This window comes from Grampus griseus (assembly GCF_964374135.1).
Source record: "Grampus griseus genome assembly, chromosome: 4".
NCBI classification, from domain to species: domain Eukaryota; kingdom Metazoa; phylum Chordata; class Mammalia; order Artiodactyla; family Delphinidae; genus Grampus; species Grampus griseus.
Window position 1 is genome coordinate 106,756,299 of NC_138997.1, and position 22,301 is coordinate 106,778,599.

At 44.0% G+C, this 22,301-nt stretch overlaps 1 protein-coding gene across 1 annotated transcript in view; it reads right to left on the minus strand.

Moving 5' to 3' along the window:
- OTOP1 (otopetrin 1) overlaps nucleotides 1-22,301 on the minus strand; it is a gene marked incomplete at its 5' end in the record, with an annotated part of 42,825 nt that overhangs the window by 12,417 nt on the left and 8,107 nt on the right. The window contains 4 exons of the mRNA XM_082653664.1: nucleotides 2,375-3,303; nucleotides 6,248-6,378; nucleotides 12,584-12,642; nucleotides 17,551-17,687. Of these exons, the coding sequence (XP_082509790.1) occupies nucleotides 2,375-3,303; nucleotides 6,248-6,378; nucleotides 12,584-12,642; nucleotides 17,551-17,687 (1,256 nt within the window). The remainder of the gene's footprint in view (nucleotides 1-2,374; nucleotides 3,304-6,247; nucleotides 6,379-12,583; nucleotides 12,643-17,550; nucleotides 17,688-22,301) is intronic.

Consider the following 22,301-nt stretch of genomic DNA (forward strand, 5'->3'; position numbering starts at 1 on the left):
CTGCCTCTGCGCCAGCTCCTGGTCCCGGACAGAAACAGTTCCTGCCTCTGCCAGATGCCTTTGGCACAACATGGGATGAAGTGCAGGGTTTCACAGTGCTGCCCGTGGAGTTGGCTCAGGTCATCCTAAGACATCAGCCTGCAATGACTTCCGTCCTCTGGCTCACTCCCCAGGGAACGGAGGCAGTGCCTGGGGCCATGAGGGGCAGAGCACAGAGATGAAGAGATAAAACGTGTCCTTCTCCTGGTCCAGAGCCCTGGACCTGGCCTTCGGGTCCCAAGAGCCCATCAGTTGCCACTCGATTCTAGTATAGCAGTGCTATTCTCGGTCAGGCTGGTCCAAAAAAGCAAGCCAAGTATACAACCTGGTGATCAAGCAAAAACCAACACAGGGAAAGTGGTCTTTCTGAACTCACTGAAAAGAGAGATCTTCATACTTTGGGGTGCATAAAATAAAATACGCTTTAGGGGCTTTCTAGAACCAACTCTGACTTTATAAGAATCTAAGCTGACACACCCCTCTCCGGAATGTAAGCCTTATATAAAATGCAGCCCCATTGTAGTTATTAATATCTCTCTCTCTTGTTTTCCTGTTTTAAGTCCTTTGTTCACTGCTGTACCCACATAGTTCCTGACACAGAGCAGGTGCCCCATAAATGTCTATAAGATGAAAGAAGAGGGCGCACCTGGAGCCACACTCTTCTGGGACCCCTTCTCCCTTCACAACTCCTCATAACTGTCTGCCAACCTGGAGGGGGACCAAGGTCCAGGTGACCCAAAGCAAGAATCAGATTCGGTTGGCAGACACATGGCCCTTTCAGCTTCAGATGGAACCCCCAATTTTGTGGCCTTAGGGTAATATCAAAAGTTGCAGTCCCTGGACATGCACCAACTGATATTAGGGAGAGGAAGCTAAAAATCAGTAAGCTTCTGGGGAAACAGAGCAGCCCTGATGATACGGAGGCTGGTAGCAGAGAGTTGGCTGCGATGATGGGCGGGCCCCGTGGGCTGGGGCATCGTCACCATTCCACCAGCCACAGTCACTGCCGATGCCTGTGTGCACCAAAGGCTGCTTCTCCCTCCTTTTTACCCAGACCTGCCACCCTTCTATGTACCTCTAGAACAAATCCCAACAACACACAATGCTTTGTATTCCTTTTCCTTCTCACCATCCCCACCAGCACTGCCCTGGTTCAAGTTTCCATCATTTCCTATCTGGGCAGCTGTGTGGGGCTTGTGTTCCGGTTTCCCTGACTTTGATCTTACCTCCCTCCATCCTTCCTGCACGTTGCTGCTAGAAGATCATTCTAAAACACAAATCTGAGAGGGTCCTCTACTGCCCTCAGCGTGAAGACCAGACTCAGCCAGGCTTATGAAGCTCTGCTCAAGCCAGACCCGTCTAACCAGACCCTCCATCCTGCTTTCCGCCCTGCTTCACGTGTATGGAATTCATGACAAGCTGCTCGTGCTACTCAAATAGGCCATGGTGTCCTTTGCCTCTGTGTCTTTGCACAACACGTGCCCTCTGCCCCAAGCCTTTCTTTTTCTTGCCTTGGTAAACTTCCAACAGTTGGTAAACTTCCAACTGTTCCTTGAGGCTGAGGCAGACAATATTGAGTGGCTGATTGTACATCTTTTTCTACCTTGTTACCGTCCATTATAGAGGCTAGAAAGCAAACCATCCACTTCCCCCTCCTCCCTTGCAGTTAGCGGTGGTCACATCAACTGTAGACATTGCCTGGCACCAATCCTTCCCTCTGTCTTCCTGTCTTGAACCCAGATGTGATGCCTGGTGCTGCTGCAGCCATCCTATGACCATGTGCCAACCACATTCAGTAGAAAGGTGAACAGTGTCTGGATCCTTGATGATAGGGTTCAGCGGCCAAGCCAACCCTGAATAGCCAACTTCCAGAATTCTTGTCTTTAAGACTGAAGATACTGCTGATCAAGCTATCTGTTATTTGCAGCCAAAATCACTCCTAATTGAGTCTCTGTCTCACCTCAAGCATCCCCTACTTATTGAAGTCCCTCTTTGACTCCATGCTCCCATTCCACCTTGCAGATAGCCCTGTCCCAGCATTTGCCATATTCACTCTATTATATTTTTTCCTTGTCTCCCTCTCCCACTAATACTGTGATCTTTTTGAGGAAAGAGATTACGTCTTCTCACCTTTAATTCTTAGTTCCCACCCCAGTCCATGGCATACAGATACTCAATCAGCAAATTTGTAGAATATAAGCCTATGTTCCAGTCTAATATTTTAACCTTACGTTTAAATTATTTTGATTAAAAGCTGCCTTTATTCCTTATTTGAAAACGGCAAGGAAAATAGATTAATCAGTATTTTTAAATAAAGAAATAACTTGCAGATTACCGAAATATTGCAGAGGAACAAAAAGGCTGCAATATTCCTTAAGACTCTTCTCTGGGCATTGCCCTGCAGGAAATGGGCGTGGCAGGCTGGGCCCAGGGCCCCTTCCCAGCTCTTCTCCTCTTCCTCTTTGCTACCAACTTCTCTCAGACACATATTTCCATTGGCCGCATGTGGCATCTCGCTGTCCTGGGGAGCCATGTCCCCGGCTGCAGGTCTGCTCTCGAAGCAAGAAGAAGGGAGGGATGTGGCATTGCCATTGCAGACTGTGACCACCTGCAGGGTTCTGATGTCCTTGGAGAGCTTCTCCGGCTCTCGGTGAATGGACTCAATGATGAAGAGGTTCTGGATGTACTTCTCAACAACCACCAGGATGGAGTAGGGCAGGTTGTACCAGGTGTACAGGGGGCAGGACTCGGCACAGAGGATGGCCAGGATGGAGCCCCAGGAGATGAGCCAGGAGCCGGAGGCAGTGCCCACCAACAGGTCTGCGTCCAGTTTGCGGGCCGGATTTTTGGACTCGTCTAGTGATTGCTCATCTAGCCTATAAATCCGGATCCCAGCCAGCCCTGCCGCCCCCATGAGTACGAGCAAGATGATGGCATACAGGTAGAACATGATGAGTGCTGACTCGCTCCCGGTTTTGGAACGCCCGATCCAAATCAGATACACCACCACGACCCCAATGGTGGCAGCCAGTGCGGTCAGGCCCAGTACCGAGCCCAGCATGACCCCGTGAGACCTGAACTGCATCTTCTGACGCTGATGACTGTCAACTTTGCGCCCGATGTTTTTCCACAGGACGTAGAGCATCGTGGAGGCCAGTATCTGATATTCTATGTTGAAAGGGTAGAGGTAGTAGATCCCGTGGGAGATGGCAGAGCAGAGGGTCGGGGGTGTGCAGTTACATGGAGGCGTGTGGTCATCTAAAACTAGCGGGGAGACAGACCACAGGGAAGGACAATTAGAACATTCAGTGGCGAAGCAGAAAACCACAAACAAATACTCTCACTGTGGATTCATGCTTGGGTTTGCCATTGAATTAAAAGTTTTATTTCATGGCTTTTTGTCACGTTTCATATCATGGCTAAATTGACAGCCATGAACACTCCCCAAAGAGTACTAATTACACGAATTAGATCTTATCCATACACCAGAATATTGTCCAGCCATTGCAAATGGTATTTTAGAAATTTACTCATCAGCATATAAAGACGTTCAGAAGACACTGTTGAACAAAAGCAGCTGCGAAAGAGGCTGGAGTACGGCTCCGTTTTTATCAATTATAGATATCTTGGTGATGTATACATACAGAGACAGAGAGATAGGGAGGTAGACAGACATAGAAAAAAATTGGAAGGACATAAACTAAAATGTTAACAATGGTTATCTCTGGGCGGGAAAATGGCAGGTGAATTTTTTTTTTTTCAGCAAAAGAAACTTCTATTGAGATATAATTGACATACGACCTTATGTAAGTTTCCCTCTAGATTTTGCTTCGCTGTATGTTCTAAACTTTCTATATGAATATGATTGACCTGTGTGATTTTTAAATTACTTTTTAAAAACAACTTTGTGAGGGAAAATGCCCCTTAGCAGCAAAAATTTTCCTCTTGAGAATATCCGAAGCCAGCAAGTGTGGCACGAGACAGGCCCCACCTTCTGAAAGACACTTGGCAATGGTATAAAGGACCATTTCATAACAAGGAGGGGGAAAGCTGTAAGTAATTAATGAAATATGCAACAAAAGCCTTAAAGATGATATAAAGTCTCTGGCCTATAATTCCAATCTATTCTAAAGGACAAGTCAAAAATATAGTCAAAGCATTAGGTAAAATTTTGTTGTGAGTTTTTGAGAAAGAAAGAGAAACACCTCAATGTGTAACAATTTAGAAAGTGTTAAATGAATTTTGATACACCCTTACAATAGAATAGTAGGCAGCCATTAAAAATTATAATTGTGTTTTAATGATACAAGAAAATAATTGTTACAATAACAATGGGAAAAAAGTAAGAACAAATTGTATATCCAGTATTTTTAAATGCATACCACAACACAGAACTCAGTTGTGAAATCAATGTAGAGGGTAGCAACCAATATATTTTTTAATGGAATTGCAATGGAATAAAACAGGATTGAATGAATGGAATCAAATACAATAGAAATTTGAGTGTCTCTGATATAGTAAGATTGTGATTTCATGTGTACACACATACAGGTATGTGTTCATTTGGGTTGCAATGTAAAATCTATTTCTTATTGTATGTTGTAGAAAAAAATGATTGAATATGTACAGTATGATCTCAACTATAAAAAAATACATAGCACGAAGACCAAAAAATAACCAGATGTTAACAGCATTTAAGTGCACTTCTGTATAGGTGCTATTGTGGATTTTTTCTTTACGTTTTGTCATTGTTTTAATTTATGATATGTTTTAATTTATATGATACTACTTATAAAATCAGACAAAAAAGCTTAGCATTAATTACCCTCACTTTTGCAGAATACTGCAATTTTCAATTAAAAAGGAGTTTCCCCAACACTTGTAACACAATACAATACAATGCAAAAGACAAGGGAAATACTCAGGAGAAAAGGTTCAGATTAACAGAATGTTAGAGCTGACAGAGTCCTTTTTTATAAATTAATCTAATCCCATCTTCACCAAGGTCTCTGGAGCCAGATTGCTGGAATTCAAATCCCAGCTCAATCGTCCATCTGCTGTGTGATCTTGGGTTAGTCACTTAACTTCTCTCTGGCTCAATGGCTTCACCCATATAATGAGGTCACTGTTGCCTACCTCAGAGTGTTGGGACAAGAGTTTAATGTGCCAGCCACTCAGAAAATGCTTAACAAAACTTTTTGATATTGTTGTCACTGCTGTTACTGTTATTGATACCAGTGAGGAGACGGGTCCCAAAGAGAATGGCCTTCCCAAGAGCGGGCTGCTTGTGAGGGGTGGTGAAGAAATGTAGTGTGTCCCCCTAATTTTGTCATTCCCACCGCACTGGTGAGGAAACGGGTTTAAAGTTGCTCTCTGGGACTGACCTGGGTTTGTGCAGAGAGGATAGATGTGCATTACATTAAAGCTGGAAGGACTCATGGAAAGTACATGGTTCAAGTCCCTTCACTTCATAAAAGAGAAAAGGGAGGCTCGGAGTGGTTGAATGTTTTCCAAAGGTCACACAGCTAGAAGGTGATGGGAACAAGACCCAAACCTGAGACATCAGTCCCCTGTACATTGCACCTTCCTCTACCCCATATTCTTCTCAACCCCAGTGCTCTAATATAGAAGCAACAGGTCACAAATGCTAAAGAATTTTGGAAGAAAATGAAGAGTCATGAGACAGGCACTCCAATAGGAACAAGGGGGGAATAAAGATGGGCCAAAATTATAAACTGAGTTAAATAAAAACTTCAAATGAACGAAAACCAATTAACCACAACATACCATTAGACTTCTATGGATTTTTTAAAGCTATACTTTTAGTAGAAAGAACTGGTAATAGAGGTTTAATTAAAAACACAAACAGAAACAACCACCAGTCTTCCAAGGCTGTAAACAAAGACATTCATTTCCATACCAAACTGGACCATGAGAAATGGTGATCAAAATGATGACCCTGGATCTGACAAGTCCCTGAGTCACTGAAGAAACCTTTAATTATGCTCAGCACACCCTACTTATGGAAGCAGGATGAGAGACTTAGGAGGTTTTGAAAGATTTTCAACAACAGAGGATTGTCTGGCCGATGTTGAATTGGGTGGACCCTGCAGGTCTTTGAAACCCATACCTCCATCTATGGACATTCTGGTCTCTGCAGGTTTCCAAGCTGTTCCAAGATGGCAGCTGGGCAACTCTTACCACTCACCTATTGTTATGTTCCCGAAGCCCAGGGTGATGAGCCGTTCCTTGTGCTCGTTAAGTTGGTGCTTTGACTCATTCAGGATGCTGTTCGCCCAAAGAAGCAGGTTGGTGAACACTGAGTGGATCACCCCAAACCTGAAAAACACAAGGACCCACTTCCTGAGCAGCCCTGGGAAGCTCCTAGCCCCGTGAGGTGAGATGGAGACATTGCACACATGGACACGGGCACACACACAAGCTTCCTTCTTAGCAGTGATTGTGATTTCATCTGGCAGCTCAGGCTCTGGGCCTGAGGGTCCCCTGTCTGGCAGTTCCATGGGACCTTCCAAAACCACAGCCTTGGCATCCTGCCTTAATCTTGAACCTGCCAGTACTCAACTCATTGTCTACGGGACAAAACAAAACAAATAAAAATCTGGGTCTTGGAAGCAGGGATACAGGGATGGAAATTTACTAAAAACGGGCAACCTACCCCACCATACCCCAAACCCTTTCTTCCAAAAGGGAATAGAACAATGAAGGAAAGATGAAAGGGCTACTTTGGAAATCTGGAGAACTGGGTACGCCTTTACTGTTGGGTTGCCGACCCAATGATCATTATCCACGCCCTCTGTCTTACCACTTACTTCTAAAGACACCAAAACCAATCAGAAGCTCACCATCTGGCCTCCCTTGAAGTTAAGCATGGCCACTGTGGCCAGTAGGATGTGAGACGAGGTCTACTGGGCACTACTGAAAAGCTTTTGCTTTCTTGATGGAAGAGATCAGAATGAGAAAAGCCTACTTCTTCTTCTTCTCCCCCATTTTCCCAGGCTTCAATACAGACATGAAGGCTGGAGTTTTGGCAGCTATCTTGTGACCATGAAGCAACAAGCATGGGATGAAACCCTCATCCAGTGAGGGTGGCAGAGTGGAAACACAGAAAGATCCTGCTCTGTGATGACACTGTTGAGCTGCTGGAGTCTCGGATAGGTTCGGGAATTAGGCCATATTATTTACAAATAGAATACGTAGCTGCATTTGGGGTTTGAAAGTTAGGAAGCGACAAGGCTGTTCTAGTCTGACCTCAGAGTTCTGTCCTTGCCTCTGACCACAGTGCCTCCTAAAGAAGAAGAAAAGAAATGATATGGAGGGTGGACTCTGGACTCTGGAGAACAGAGGAGGGATCTGGGGCAATATGGTGCCAATGGAGCCACTGTCTGTTTCAAAACCTCCAAAGATTCCCCATGGCTGCCAGTTTAAGATGTATTCACTTTGGTAGCTTCCAGGGTGCTTAACAATGGGCCTTGCATGGAGCACGTGCAGCAAGTACAGGTGATTTGAGAGAGGAATTCCTTGAAACCTGTGTGTAACTGATCACTTCTCAGTTGGAGGGCAGAGGCCCAGAGGATGTGAGCCCCCTCCCCATGTAACCAAGAGCACCCTTGTCCATAATCTCCCTACAGGAAGAATGGTACAGTTGGGTCCTCAACCCTGACCTTGCCTCTCCTCTGAGTTTTAACCCCAGATGACCCCCTGGGGTTCCCACGAGCAACCGCAAGCAAAGTCTTTCCTCATTTGAACTCCAGCTTCCTTTGGCAACTTCCCAGTGTCGAGGCACAAGTGGGGAAGGAAACAGCCGCCTGGGGGTGTCTGAGTCAGCTGTTTGCCCATCTGCTTGCCCCTCATGCTTGCCCAGTTGCTATAGATTGTGGCCAGCCTTCCCCGGGACATCTGGGAGGCATTGTGTAGAGCCTTTGACAAATGCAGACAATGCTGTTTGCCTCCGGCTGGCTGGCTTTTCTTTTACTTATAATGCACACAGCTCCCCTTTCTTCTCCTCTTTCCTGGTCCAAATGGCGTTGTCTCATCCCAGGTCCACTGAACCTGAGCAGGTAATACTAATGCCGCCCACAGCTGCTGGCTGTTCTGCCACAAACGCTCCCTGCGAGCTGGCAGCCTCCTGTTGATTTGATCTGGAAATTGTCTTACCAACTAAAGGCAGGCGTTTCCTCATGCCAAGCTGCCTTTCTCACACTTGGATCCAATAACCCCAGACCACAATAAAGAAGGGTTCTGTGAGCCATTCTCTAATCTCAATTTATGTTTCCAGGTCTTTTTGCAGAACTGCTGCTCCTCAAAACTTCACTCTTGAGAAAAGAAAAGGACTCAAACCAGTAAGAGGAATTCTCACACCAGGAGAAAAGTCCTTGTATGTACTAAAAGCATGGATAGTGGAATATTGGCTCGAAAGATCAGAAAAAAGGGTAAGTCCAGGAGAGGGAAGTTTTGAAAACTCCAGGGCATGGCAAGAAATGTCAATGACTAAAGCAGGCCTGGGATAACATTAGGGAGTGCTGGGGACTGTAGCTAACTGAGCAGCCATACACACCCCCATCTGGAGGGAACAATCCCACCTTGGCTCTAGCTCTTTGTTGTCATGCACATTTTGGATTATCAAACCTCCCAATTTTTCTAGAGACATCTAAATCTAAAACCGAAAGGTGGGATTTCCCTGGTGGCGCAGTGGTTAAGAATTCGCCTGCCAATGCAGGGGACACGGGTGCGAGCCCTGGTCAAGGAAGATCCCACATGCCGCGGAGCGGCTAGGCCCATGAGCCACAACTGCTGAACCTGCGCTCTAGAGCCCACAAGCCACAACTACTGAGTCCGCGTGCCACAACTACTGAAGCCCACGCGCCTAGAGCCCATGCTCCGCAACAAGAGAAGCCACCGTGATGAGAAGCCCATGCACCACAACGAAGAGTAGACCCCACTCACCACAACTAGAGAAAGCCTGCACGCAACAACAAAGACCCAGTGCAACGAGAAAAATAAATTAAAAAAAAAAAACTGAAAGGTAGTAACTCAAAAATGGTTAACACTTTGCCCTATTTAAAAAAAAAAAAAAAAAACAGGCTAAATCAAGTTATAAGCATATCTGGTTCAAACCACTCACTATCCAGTTTAGGAAAGATGCCCAGAGACAGAAGGAGACTTGTCTCCAATTGCTCAACAAGCAAGGCCAAGGCAGGACTAGGCCCCAGTCCTATAGGGACTTTTTCAGATGAAAAATCCTGCTGGGAAATGTCTGCGTACATGGCCTAGAACAGCGTTATCCCCCAAAAGGTAATGCAAGGCACTGATGTGAGCCACATATGTAATTTTTAATTTCTTAGTAGCCACATTTAAAGAATAGTAAAAAGGAACAGGTGAAAATAATTTTAATGATATTTTGTTAATCCCAATATATCTAATATACTGTGATGTCAACTAATCAAAGAGAAAGATTTCACCCAGCAAACCCTGCTGGCCACTGCAGCCACTGCAATGCCATGGAAATAGCAGTAGATTTAAAGTCAGCATTCAGATCCTGCCCAGCTATGCACAGGGGAGCTGCCTGACCTTGGACATTTACTTCATTTCTCAGTTTCCTCATCTCAAAGTGGGATCATGATCATACCTACTGTCCCTGACAGGGCTACTGTGAGAGGTTCTCATAAGTAACACATGTAAAAGAAAATGCTTTATGAATGGGAAAGCCCATTTCATTCAGCCAGGAGTTCCCAGTAGGTCAAACTACCCAATATACATTTGTTGAAAACATCTCACCCTTTATCCCCACAATCCTACTTCTAGGAATTTAACTCAAGAAAATAACCAGAGGATAAACAACAAGGTCCTACTGTATAGCATAGGGAACTACGTTCAATATCCTGCAATAAATTGTAATGGAAAAGGAATATACACAACTGAATCACTTTCCTAGACAGCAGAAATTAACACAACATTGTAAATCAACTATACTGCAATAAAATAATTTAAAAAAAGAAAAGAATCAGAGATGTTCAAAAATATTTTTAGCCAAAGATGTTCATCACAGTACTATTTATAATAACAACAAAAACTTTCAGAAAAATTCGATGTCCAACAAGATGTGTTATGGACTGGATTGTGGCCCCTCAAAGTGTATATGTTGAAGCCCTAACCCCCAATGTGACTGTACTTGGAGATGGGGTATAAGGAGGTAATTAAGGTTAAATGAGGTCATAAGGGTGGGGCCCTGATCCAATAGGACTTGTGTCCTTATAAGAAGAGGAAGAGACACCAGAGAGGTCTCTCTCTCCCTGCCCAGAGAAAAGGCCATGTGAGGACACGGCAAGAAGGCAGCACCTGAAAGTCAGGAAGAGAGCCTCACCAGGACCACAATTGTAAAAAGGAAAAAAGAAAAAAATGTATATATCTATTCACTGAAAAAAGACTGGAAGAAAACAGACCAAAGTGTGAATAGTAGTGACCTCTGGGTAGCGGCTGTCTTAGCTGTGGTTGCTATAACAAAGCAACAGATATTTATTTCTCACAGTTCTAGAGGCTCAAAGTCCAAGAGCAAGGTGCCAGCAGAGTTGGTCTCTGGTGATGCCTCTCTTCTTGGCTTGCACATGGCTGCCTGTCACTGTGTCTTCACGTGGCCTTTCCTCTAGGTGCGCTTTGTGCAGGGGTCGAGGAGGGGGGAGATCTGGTGTCTCTTCCTCTTCTATAAGAACACTAATTCCATCATGGGGAATTAGTGGGACCTAATGACCTAACTACTTCCCAAAGGCACCACCTAATACCATCACATTGGGGGTTAGGGCTTCAACATATGCATTTGGGGGGGGACACAAACATTCAGTCCATAACAGTGGCATTATGATGATTTTTAATTACACTGTACCCTTACAAGTTTTATCAGGAAAAAAAAAAAAGTGACATTTTTTTAAAGAATGTCTATGGAATAGATGAAATGAAACCCATGCCCCAGAACAAAATCAGCAAGTGTTCTCCTCAAGCTGCGAGTGGAGCCCAGGCTCACTGATGGAAGGAGGACCAGGTGACCTGGTCCAGCACATAAAATGGGAGAAACTGGATGGGAATCCCCAGCTGGCCACTTGCACTCTGGAGACCCAGCTAAGTCCCCTAACCTGCCACATCCATTTAATGCAGAGAAGAATAGTTACCATAGTTACCCTGGCAGAGCCTGGATTAAATGTGAGGATGGATGTGGAAGTCTTTGTCCTGCCCTAAAGCACAATTAAAGCTGCCTTTGCTGGGTCATCGGGGCCTGGACTTCATTTGTCCCTGACTTATCCATTGGACCCCATTTGTCCATTCTCCTCCCCTGGAAGCAGAGCAGTGGCGCCTTCTGCCAGGAGGCATGGCTTCTTGTGTTAAGATGGGAGTTAAAGATCACTGCCAAGGCCACTGCTTGGGGCTGCACAGGGGAGAGCACAGGCTGCACATTCCTGGAATGATGCTCAGATGCCTGGATATCTCAGCCCATTACCTCTGCATATCACCACCAGTGCCTGGCAGCAGGCTCTGCACACAGTAGGAGCTCAATAGATGCCTCACTCCTTGTCGAAGCTGATCCTTTTTGCGTAATGAGGTTGGTGAAAGTTATTTCTAATTCAATAGTCTGTTAAAATAGTTCCAACCAGTGGTCTTTCATAAGTCACTCTCTTAAATAGCAGATTTCATTTCAAAAGGTACTGGGGGACTTTTCTGTTCCTCACTGACAGTTTATATGATGAGGGATCTTTCTAGAAACCAAATAGTGATCCCTTGATTCCCCTGTATGTGTGCACAGAGGCTTTCTTACATGATAATCATACCATGCGTTTAGGTAATTCACCCTCTTATCCTGTAGATTCTCTGCCTTGATCTTCACAATCATCTCGAGGGAGAGGTGATCAGAGATAATAATAGAGCCAACACTTACTGAGTCCTTGTTCTATGCCAGGAACAAGCTTTACATCAGTTATTTCATCCAGTCCCCAGAGGTTGGCTATGCTATTATCTCCATTTTACAGATGAGAAAAACTGAAGCTAAATAAAGGGGAAGTTTCTAAGACAACAGAAGTGAAATCCAACCCACAACACCCTACTTCCAGAGCTGTCCCAGAGAGGGCAAAGCAGAGGGTCCCCTTCCCAGGCCACAAATGAAGGCTTTGCTTGTCAGGATGGAGAGGAGATTCGGTCTCATTTAAAACCCAAGCAAGCTAGTTGGCAGAGTCCAGACTGTTGCTTTTTCGCCACGGCCGACACCGTATCATAACTCAGAAGACACAACGTCCACCAGTGACCAGGAAACCGAGGGCTTGCAGTGGGCTCAGAGCCGTTTCAGGAGGTGAAATCCGTTACAAACAAACAAGAAGATGTGATCGCTCATTATAAAGCGCTTTGTAAAATTCACATTTACAGAATAATAAAGTCAGTTCGAACCCCACCCCCAAAAAACCCCAATCAAGATGGCAGTGATGAGTTTTGTTTGTTTCAAATGAACATTAAATTCAACACGTAAGCAATTACCCATGATTTTTACCTTTCCAGTGTTTTGAAAGATTGGATGATATCCTTTGCGTGCCCCCAAAGAAAGTACACCTAAACGGAAATAAAGGAAGAAAAGAAAGATACATCAATGGGAAAGCCATCACTGTATTTGCACCCTTGAGAAGCTATAAAACCTAAGGGAAAGGTGTGAAAAATTTTGGGAAAGTCAGTGCAGTGACCTCCCCCGCCCCAAAATGGCAAGTCACTATCCTCATCTCAGGTGGCAGTGCCATTCCCGGGGGTGTTGGGGGGAACAGCGTTGCAGGGGCACTGCCGTGAGAATCAGATGAGGCCTCCAGGTTTAGGAGGAAATAGTGACGAGTCTGCCGTGGGGTGGGGCTTGGGGAGTGGCAGCCTGCCTACCATAACCCCTGTTCACGTGTTTATGTCATCCTTATCAGGCTTCATTCGAGAAATATTCACTGAACTGTTACTACGTCAGTGGCCGGAAACCAGATTCTGAGTGCTTTAAATGAGGAACAGAATTAGTTCAAGCTGGTCTTTTATTTCACTCTGTTATATACGCTGCCCAGGCCCCTGGCCACGCAGTCACTAGAAGCAACTCAGGATGGGGGCCGTATCGGACCCGTGTGCAAATCCTGGCTCTCTCGGCCTTGGGCAGGTTTGTTTTCCCATCTATGAAATGGGTATGATAGTGGAACCTACCTTGGAGGGTGTTGTGAGCAGTGAAATAGGATAATCCATGTCAACTACTTAGAACAGTGCCTGGAGCAGGTACCTTTTCAGGAAAATCTCTCTGCTCTCAACTCATTCACTTGTGGACATTGAATGAGCCCCTCCTCTGTCCCAGGCACTTTCTGAGCTCTAGAAGCATGTGGGGCCTTATTTAGACATAAACACATGTTGAGCACCTACTACGTGCCAAACACAGCTGGGCACTTTATAAATTTGTCTCATTTAGCCTTCATTTTCAATTGAGTGTCATAAAAAAGAAAATCAAACAACACACAAGAAATTACACTTACACATACTCTCTCTTCCACATCGTTTCACCTAAGATTTACTATCCTGCTCTGGAAAACACTTTCAGGCCTGATTCTCGAAACACCTAACAATTTAAAAAACAGATAGTAGTGACTCCTGGTAAAGAGGACATTCAACCCAACAATAGGGAAACACTGAAGTAAATTAGCTTTTATCTATGAATTCTAAGTTAGAGGACCACTTAACTGATGCCTTGATAAAGACTACATAGCAACACAAAAAATGTTTATGATTTTTTAAGTGAAACACTCAAAACAGTAAATTCTGCACCTTACATGTAGAACTTTGCCAAGAATGTACACCTGAGTACAAAGAATGGAGGGAACACATAAAAACAGCAACAAATATTTCAGTTAATGGGCTTACAGACACATTTTTAGTCTCTTTTTCAATTTTTTCAGTAATGTTATACTTCTTTTTTTTTTTTTTTTTTTTTTTGCGGTACGCGGGCCTCTCACTGTTGTGGCCTCTCCCGTTGCAGAGCACAGGCTCCAGACGCGCAGGCTCAGCGGCCGTGGCTCACGGGCCCAGCCGCTCCGCAGCATGTGGGATCTTCCCGGACCGGGGCACGAACCCGTGTCCCCTGCATCGGCAGGCGGACTCTCAACCACTGCGCCACTAGGGAAGCCCTATACTATATTTTTTAAATAAATATTTTTTTAATTACCATACAACCCAGCAATCCCACTTCTGGGTACAAATCCAAAAGAACTGAAAGCAGGGTCTCAAAAAGATATTTGTACACCCATATCCACAGCAGCATTATTCACAATGGTCAAAAGATGGAAGTAACCCAAGTGTCCACACAACACGTGGTCCATCCACACAACGGAATAGTATTCAGCCTTAACAAGGAAGAAAATTCTGACACATTACGACACGGATGAACCTTGAGGACATTATGCTAAGTGAAGTAAGCCAGTCACAGAAGGACAGATCCTGTAGGATTCCACTTGTCTGATTCAAAGAGACAGAAAGTAGTCAAATCCATAGACATGGAAAGTTGAATGGCAGTTGCCAGGGGCTAAGGGTAGTGGGAATCAGGAGTTAGCGTTTAAAGAGGACAGAACTTCCTTTGCAAGATGAAAGAGTTCTGCTGATTGGTTGCACAGCAATGTGAATATACTTAACACTGCTGAACCATACACATAAAAATGGCTAAGGTGACAAATGTTATGGTATGTGTACTCTACCACAATTTAAAAATAAATAGTATGTTTTAGAAAGTAATGTTTTGTATTCTCCCATCATCTAATGTCACAAATGCACGTAGTAAGTGTCCAATAGGTATAGGAAGATTGATTAATTGACCTACTGACCAAATGCCTTAAATAAGGAAGAAAGAGATCCCCAACCCACGAAGTAACAGTTTTTGAAAACTCACTTCTGTCCAGGTCCTTCCTCTGCCCAGAACCTTCAATGGCTCCCCATTGCCCTCAAGGTAAAGTCGAAGCTGCTAAGTGGCTGTCAGCCTTGACCAAGCGCTCACTGCAAAGTGCTCTACACACAGCACCTTAATCCTCACAACGACCCCGTGAAGGAGGCATTTTTACAGATGAGACCCATGAGGCCTAGAGAGGTTAACATATTTGCCCGAGGTCACACTGCTGGTGTGAGCCAAAGCCAGGTAGTCTGACCAGAGTCCATGCTTATAAGCCCTGCATTAAACCATGGCTCCAGTCCGGGCCCGTCACCCCTGCTCACCACCCCCCACGGGCCACACATCTTCCCCCCATCTGGTGGAGAGACTTCACAGCTCCACATGTCCTTTGTAATGGTGTCTGACACACCACACCCCTCTCTCCTTGACAACCACCCCGTACCCCAAAGCCAGTGAGAGGCCCTCCCTGGCACCCGCTCTGGGCGATTATGTCAAAGCATTGACAGTGCGGACAGAGTCTGTTTTGGTGATTGTCTCCCGCTCTGACACCTCCACAGGGCACAGACCACAGCTTTTCAACCCTGGACTCACAGTACTGAACACAGGGTTTTGCCCCCTGTGGAAGGGAGGGAGGGAGAGAGAGAGAGAGTAGAGTGGAAGGAGGGAGGAAGGTGGGGGAGGAAGGAGGGAAGGGGGAAGGGAGGGAGGAAGGAAGTTCTTTCTGGTCCCCTAAGGCTTTCCATGTTGTCACTGGCATCACTATAAGACTTTCATCATAGGATTGGACGCCCCTGGAATAAATATTCCTTTACCGGCATTTCCAGAACAAAGTACCACAGACTGGATGGCTTAAAACAACCAAAATTAATTTTCCCATAGTTCTAGAAGCCGTAAGTCCGAGATCAAGGTATTGGCAGGTTGGTTCCTCCTGAGGCCCCTCTCCTTGCCCTGCAGATGGCCACCTCCCTTCAGCATCCTCACACTGTGTGTCTGGGTCCTTCCCTCCTCTTCTCATAAAGATGCCAGTCCTATTGGATTAGGGACCACCCTCATGACCTTATTTAGCCTTAATTACCGCCGTCAAGACCCTATCTGCACACAGTCACATTGTGAGGTCCTGGAGGTTAGGACTTCAACATCTGAATGCAGGGCACACAATTCAGCCTTCAACAACTCTCAAAACGCAAGGCGACCCGTTCAAACAAGTCTCTCTGGAAGCTGCCACCCTGTTCCACTGATGTTGCCACCCTGTTCCTCCCGCAGAGGCAAACTGCTGTCAGTCTCGTCTCTCACAGAGCTTCACTTGTGAGAGTGTGTTGATCTCAAGAAACACCGTAAGGTCACCAAGAGCTGACTGGCAGTCACCTGGGTGCAGAGCGGAGACCACTTTCTTATAAAAGACTGCGATTAAAAATGGCATCCTTGGCATTCGCAGGTGAGAAATTGGTCCTGAAGGATGTTCCTAAATCGGGAATGCAGAAATATTTTGAGCAATAACAGTATGCCTGGACCAAGTTCATGGTCTTTCTGGGTGACTTCTGTGGAGAAGAACCATGGACAATGTAATATATATATATATGCATAAGATTATGTGTGTGTATATATATATAAAGAATGTATTCAATGTGTCTGTAAAAGAATGTGAGTATATATATATATATAAAGAATGTATATATATATATATATATGTATAACTGAATCACTTTGTGGTACAGCAGAAATTAACACAACGTTGTAAATCAACCATACTTCAATTAAAAAAAAAGAATCATGGCGTCTTGGCTGTGACTTAGGGCAAGTCATTTGTCCCCTCTCCTTCCTTAGTGTGACAATCCGACAGTTGTTCTCGTGGAGTTGTTGAAAGCATTACACGAAGTGAAAATGAAAAGTACTTTGCAAAAGTCCTATAGACATACTACTTATTACTTTTACTGTTATCTCAACTCTGATAGCCATTTCCAGGGATTTCTGCCAAGGATGGAAGCTACACTGGAGATCCATCTAAGGTTTTTTTCAAACATGAGATTTTTCTGATTCTAAGCTATAGGTTTAAATTATATATCAAATCCTTATTTCTTACCCACACCAAGTTGACCAAGGCTGAGAATGAACCTCTCATTCATTTCTAAAGAATTTAATCCACAAGTAAGCAAACAACAAATGAACAAAGAAAAGGTCTCAGTGACTCAGAGGAGGGACTGTAATGGCACAAAGTTTCTTTTGGTGGTGATGAAAATGCTCTAAAATGGACTGTGGTAATGGTAGCACAACCCTATGAATATACTAAACCATGTACACTTTAAATCAGTGAATTGTAGAGTATGTGAATTATATCTCAATAAAACTGTTCATTAAAATTCCCCACAGCCTTTTCTGGTGGACTCTGACTTGGCCGAGTTTCCTGATTCTTCATCAGTGTAAGTTCTGCCACTTAAGATTCCCACAAAAATGGCCAAGAGGACACAGTCCCACTTTACAGTGCAGGCAGCTGAAGGACTGTTTTATATACCCTGGGATACACTTAACAGGAATCCAGGCAACAAGGAACAAGCAACAAGTGTCGTGTGGTTTACCTGCAACAGAGTATGTACCGCATGGGTAACAGGGAAAACTCCTTCTGTGGCTGATAAACATTCAGAAAATCCAACGAAGTACCCAATTTTAAGGCATCCCAGGATGACGGTAATGACTGCAAACAACGTGATACTACCTAAATTGGGGGAGGGGGAAGGGTAGAAATACACACATATAAGTGTTAATATGCACTAATATCATTTCAAAATAAATTATATTAAACCTTCACATAAATGGTCAAATGATTTTTGACAAGAGTGCCAAGACAATTCAATGGGGAAAGTACATTTGTTTCAACAACTAGTGCTAGGAAACTGGGTATCCACATGCAGAAGAATGAAGCTGGATGCTTACCTTACAGTATATCAAAAATTACCTCAAAATGAATCAAAGACTTAAATGTAAAACCTAAATCTATAAAAATCTTAGACGAAAACATAGGGGGAAATCTTTATAATGTTGGATTTGGCAGTGACTTATTGGATATGACACCAAAAGCACAAGCCACAAAAGTAAGAAATAGGTAACTTGGGCTACATCAAGATGAAAAGAAATTATGCATCAGAGGACACTATCAACCCACAGAATGGAGAAAATGTTCACAAATCGTATATCTGATAAGGTGTGAGGGTCCAGACTCTATACAGAACTACAATTTAACCATTAATAAAAAAAATAAAAAATAAACAAAGCATTTGAACAGACATTTCTCCAAAGAACATATGTAAATGGATAATTAATACATGAAAAGATGCTCAACATCACTAATCATTAGGGAAATGAAAATCACTATGAAATACCACCTCAGGGACTTCCCCAGTGGTCCAGTGGTTAAGACTCCATGCTTCCACTGCAGGGGGTGCAGCTCGATCCCTGGTCAGGGAACTAAGATCCCACATGCTGTGTGCCATGGCCAAAAAAAAAGAAAAGAAATACCGCTTCACGTGCATTAGCATGGCTGCTACCCAAAAAAGAGAAAGAAAAAGGGTGGGGGGAGGGGGGAAGGAGAGGAGGAGGGGAGCGAGGGGAGGCAGGAAAGGAAGGAAGGAAGGGAGGGAGAGAGGGAGGGAGGGAGAGAAGGCGTGGGGAGAGAAGTAAAATAATAACAAGTGCTGGCAAAGATGTGGAGAAATTGGAACCCTTATACACTGTTGATGGAATGTAAAATGGTGTAGCCGCTATGGAAAACAGCACGGCAGTTTCTCAAAAATTTAAAAACAGTAACTCCACATGGTCCAGCAATATACCCAAGAGGATCAAAAGCAGGTACAAAAGCATGTACACCCATGTTCATGGCAGCATTATTCACAATAGCCTAAAGGTGAAAGCAACCCAAGTGTCCATCAATGGATGAACAGATAAAGCATGGCAGCGACTTCCCTGGTGGTGCAGTGGTTGAGAATCCGCCTGCCAACGCAGGGGACGAGGTTCAAGCCCTGGTCAGGGAAGATCCCACATGCCGCGGAGCAACAAATTTCGTGAGCCACAACTACTGAGCCCTTGTGCCACAACTACTGAAGCCCGCACACCTAGAGCCCATGCTCTGCAACAACAGAAGCCACCGCAATGAGAAGCCCGCGCACTGCAACAAAGGGTAGCCCCTGCTCGCCGCAACTAGAGAAAGCCCACGCGCAGCAACGAAGACCCAATGCAGCCAAAAATAAATAAATAAATATTTAATAAATAAATAAATTTATTTTTTAATTGCCCTGTTTTTTTTAAAAAAAAGTGTGGCATATCTGTGCAATGGAATATGATTCCGTTTTAAAAAGGAAAGGCATTCCGACCCCTGCTACACCGTGGATGAACCTTGAGGACATTATGCCAAGTGAAACAAGCCAGTCACAGAAGGACAGATGCTGCATGACTGTGCTCCTAGAAGATGCCTTAGAATAGCTCAATTCATAGGGGGAAAAAGCAACATGGTGGCTACCAGGGGCTGGGGTGAGGGGGAAATGGGGAGTTATTTACTGATACAGACTTTTAGTTTTACAAGATGAAAGAGTGTTGGACATTACAATTGTAATGAATTCACAATATGAATGTACTTAACACCACTGAACTGTACACTTAAATGATTAAGTTGGTAAATTGTACGTTATGTCTATTTTATCACAATTTTAAAAGTTTTAAATATATATAAAGCAAATTCTACTATTGGCCTCACAAGCTGAAAGTAGAAGACAATATTATGTCTTGTTTAATCACTGGACCGACCTCATGCATATTCCAGGGTCTGATAAGGGACGTACATTCAACAAAGTTTGGCCAAAACAACACAAGTCCTCTAGAAGTTTTCCCCCCAAAATGATCCATCTAAGAGTGTTACTGTTCTGCTCAAAAATCTCAGTTCTCTGATCCTAAATTCCTGCTCTAAATAATAAAAGTAAGGGGCATAAGGTATACAGGAACTTTCTGTACTATCTTTGCAATTCGTCTGTAGAATAGAAAGTTTATTTTTTCAAAATGATAGGGAGGGGTCTAGAGCAGTGGCATGAAAAGGGCTGTGCTAGTGAAGTGAAGAAAGGCAAGTTCTCTGATGGTACATCCAGCATAATTGACAACAAATTAAACAAACAAGAAATATGCATATGAATAAGACTGGGAAGGAATATGCAAAATACATTAAAAAGAAACTCGTAACCAAATGAAAAAAAATAGCAAGAAAACCATAATGATGGTGGGGACTTGATCGATGTTACAGTCCCTAATCCCCCTTCTGGGCCAACATTAACCACCATTCATACATTCTCTCCCACGAACAGAGGAAACTGGATCGTGTTTGACATGAATTATGGCAAGAGAAGAGAGAAGGGCATGAGCCATAACAGGGAGCTATAATATTACAGCTCTGGCCTAAGAAGCCTCCAGTGAAGAGTAATGCAATCGCCTGGCTCCTTTCCATTGCTCAAAGCATTATAGAAACAACTCTAAGTCACATTTTCTTAAATCCTGGAAATGCCCCAGTGAAATCAGAAACTTCGTAAGAGTGGAGAATCAATCCCAGGGCTTTGAAATGGTTTGATAAATGCATGGTTCGTTTTGATTACAAAGAGAAATAGCAAGATGAGGTGAGGCAGCCTGGTTGGGTGGCAAGGGCACAGGCTGTAACTCTGGGAACCTGGCTGTGCCACCAATGGAACACGGGAGTTCAGACAGGTCACTTCCATGCTCCCGGCCTCGGTTTTCCCATCTATAAAATGAGATTGGTCCACAGCAGTGGCTCACAAACTGCAACAGAATCACCTGGAGGGCTTGTTAAACCACAGAGTGCTGGGCCGCACCCCCAGAGTTTCTGATTCAATAGATCTGGGGTGGGGCCCCCAAATTTGCATCTCTAACAAGTTCACAGGTGGGGTGATGCTGGTGATCTGGGACCCCACCTTGAGAAACACTGATCTTTGCCACTGACATTTCAAGAGTTGTAACAAACACATCACGTGCCTTCTCACGCTCTTAAAGCCCTTCCTTCCTTCATCCATCCTTCCATCCATTTATTTGTACAGCAAATATTTTAGGGACTCATACTGTGCATGAGGCATTTTGCCAGGGGCTCAAAGGTCAACAAGTAAGATTGCTGGAGAAACAAAAATACACACATATAGTGTTGCATAAATTGTGGAGTACACAAAACATAGAGCGATGAGCTGGCACCAGACTTCTCATCTGCATCGTGGGAAACCAGAAGCCAGTGGAAGAGTAGCTAGAGTCCACTGCAAGGAAAGGACTGCATCTCAAGAACCCTATTCCCAGCCAAGATGGTACCCACTTGTCAGGGCAAAAGACAGAAAGATATTTGAAGGTATGCCAAATATAATTGTTTGACAACTATTTGTTGTTCAACTATGATCCAGGTACTTGGGATATTAAAATACCAGTAAAATAAAGTACCTGTCCTTGATGAGTTTAACATGGAGTGGGGAAGCAGAAAAATAAACAAATAAATAATAAACATAGAAGAAATGTCAGGAAGTGCTAAGTGCATGAAGGAAAGTAAAGCAGGGAAGAGGACTGAGGTTGACGGTGGTGTTCAGAAAAGGATTCTCTGAGAAGGTGACAGCTGAACAGACAAAAAAGGACAGGGAGAAAAATATCATCCACATAACTCACCTGAAAAAGGGCTTTAACCAAACAACCAGTGAATTAGGAGAGAGTCCTCTCAATGAGAGAAGACGAAGAGGAGAGGCAACGATAGTGAGCAACAAACTTTGCAACAGAATGAAGAGGTAGATGGACATATAAGGGAAGGAAGGAGAGAAGGAAGGGAGGGAGGGTGTAAATGAATGTATGATGGATGGATGGATAGATGGATGGATGATGGATGGAAGGATGATGGATGGAAGGATGATGGATGGATGATGGATGGATGAATGAGTGAATGGGTGAATAGTCCAGTAGATAAACAGATTAATAGAAAAGAAAGCAAGATAAGAGAGGTTAAATCTGAATGGATGAAGATAAACTGTCTGGAAATGTGTCATTTACATGCTATATAAAGACTTGTGATACAGAATAAAATTGGGGATGACTGAGTAGGGAGCAGAGATGAAAAACCTTTCAAAGTTCTCATGGTAAAAAGATGGGTACTAGGGGAAAAGAGGGAAACAAATGTATACTCTAAAGGTCTTGTCTCACTGGAATAGAGAGTGGGTGGGAGGATCTTGGAGTGGGAAGCAATGTGTCTTGCTGGGGGAAATGTTGCGTATTTTGTTTTCAGGTAAGAATGGAGTAATATGTATCTGGTTATGAG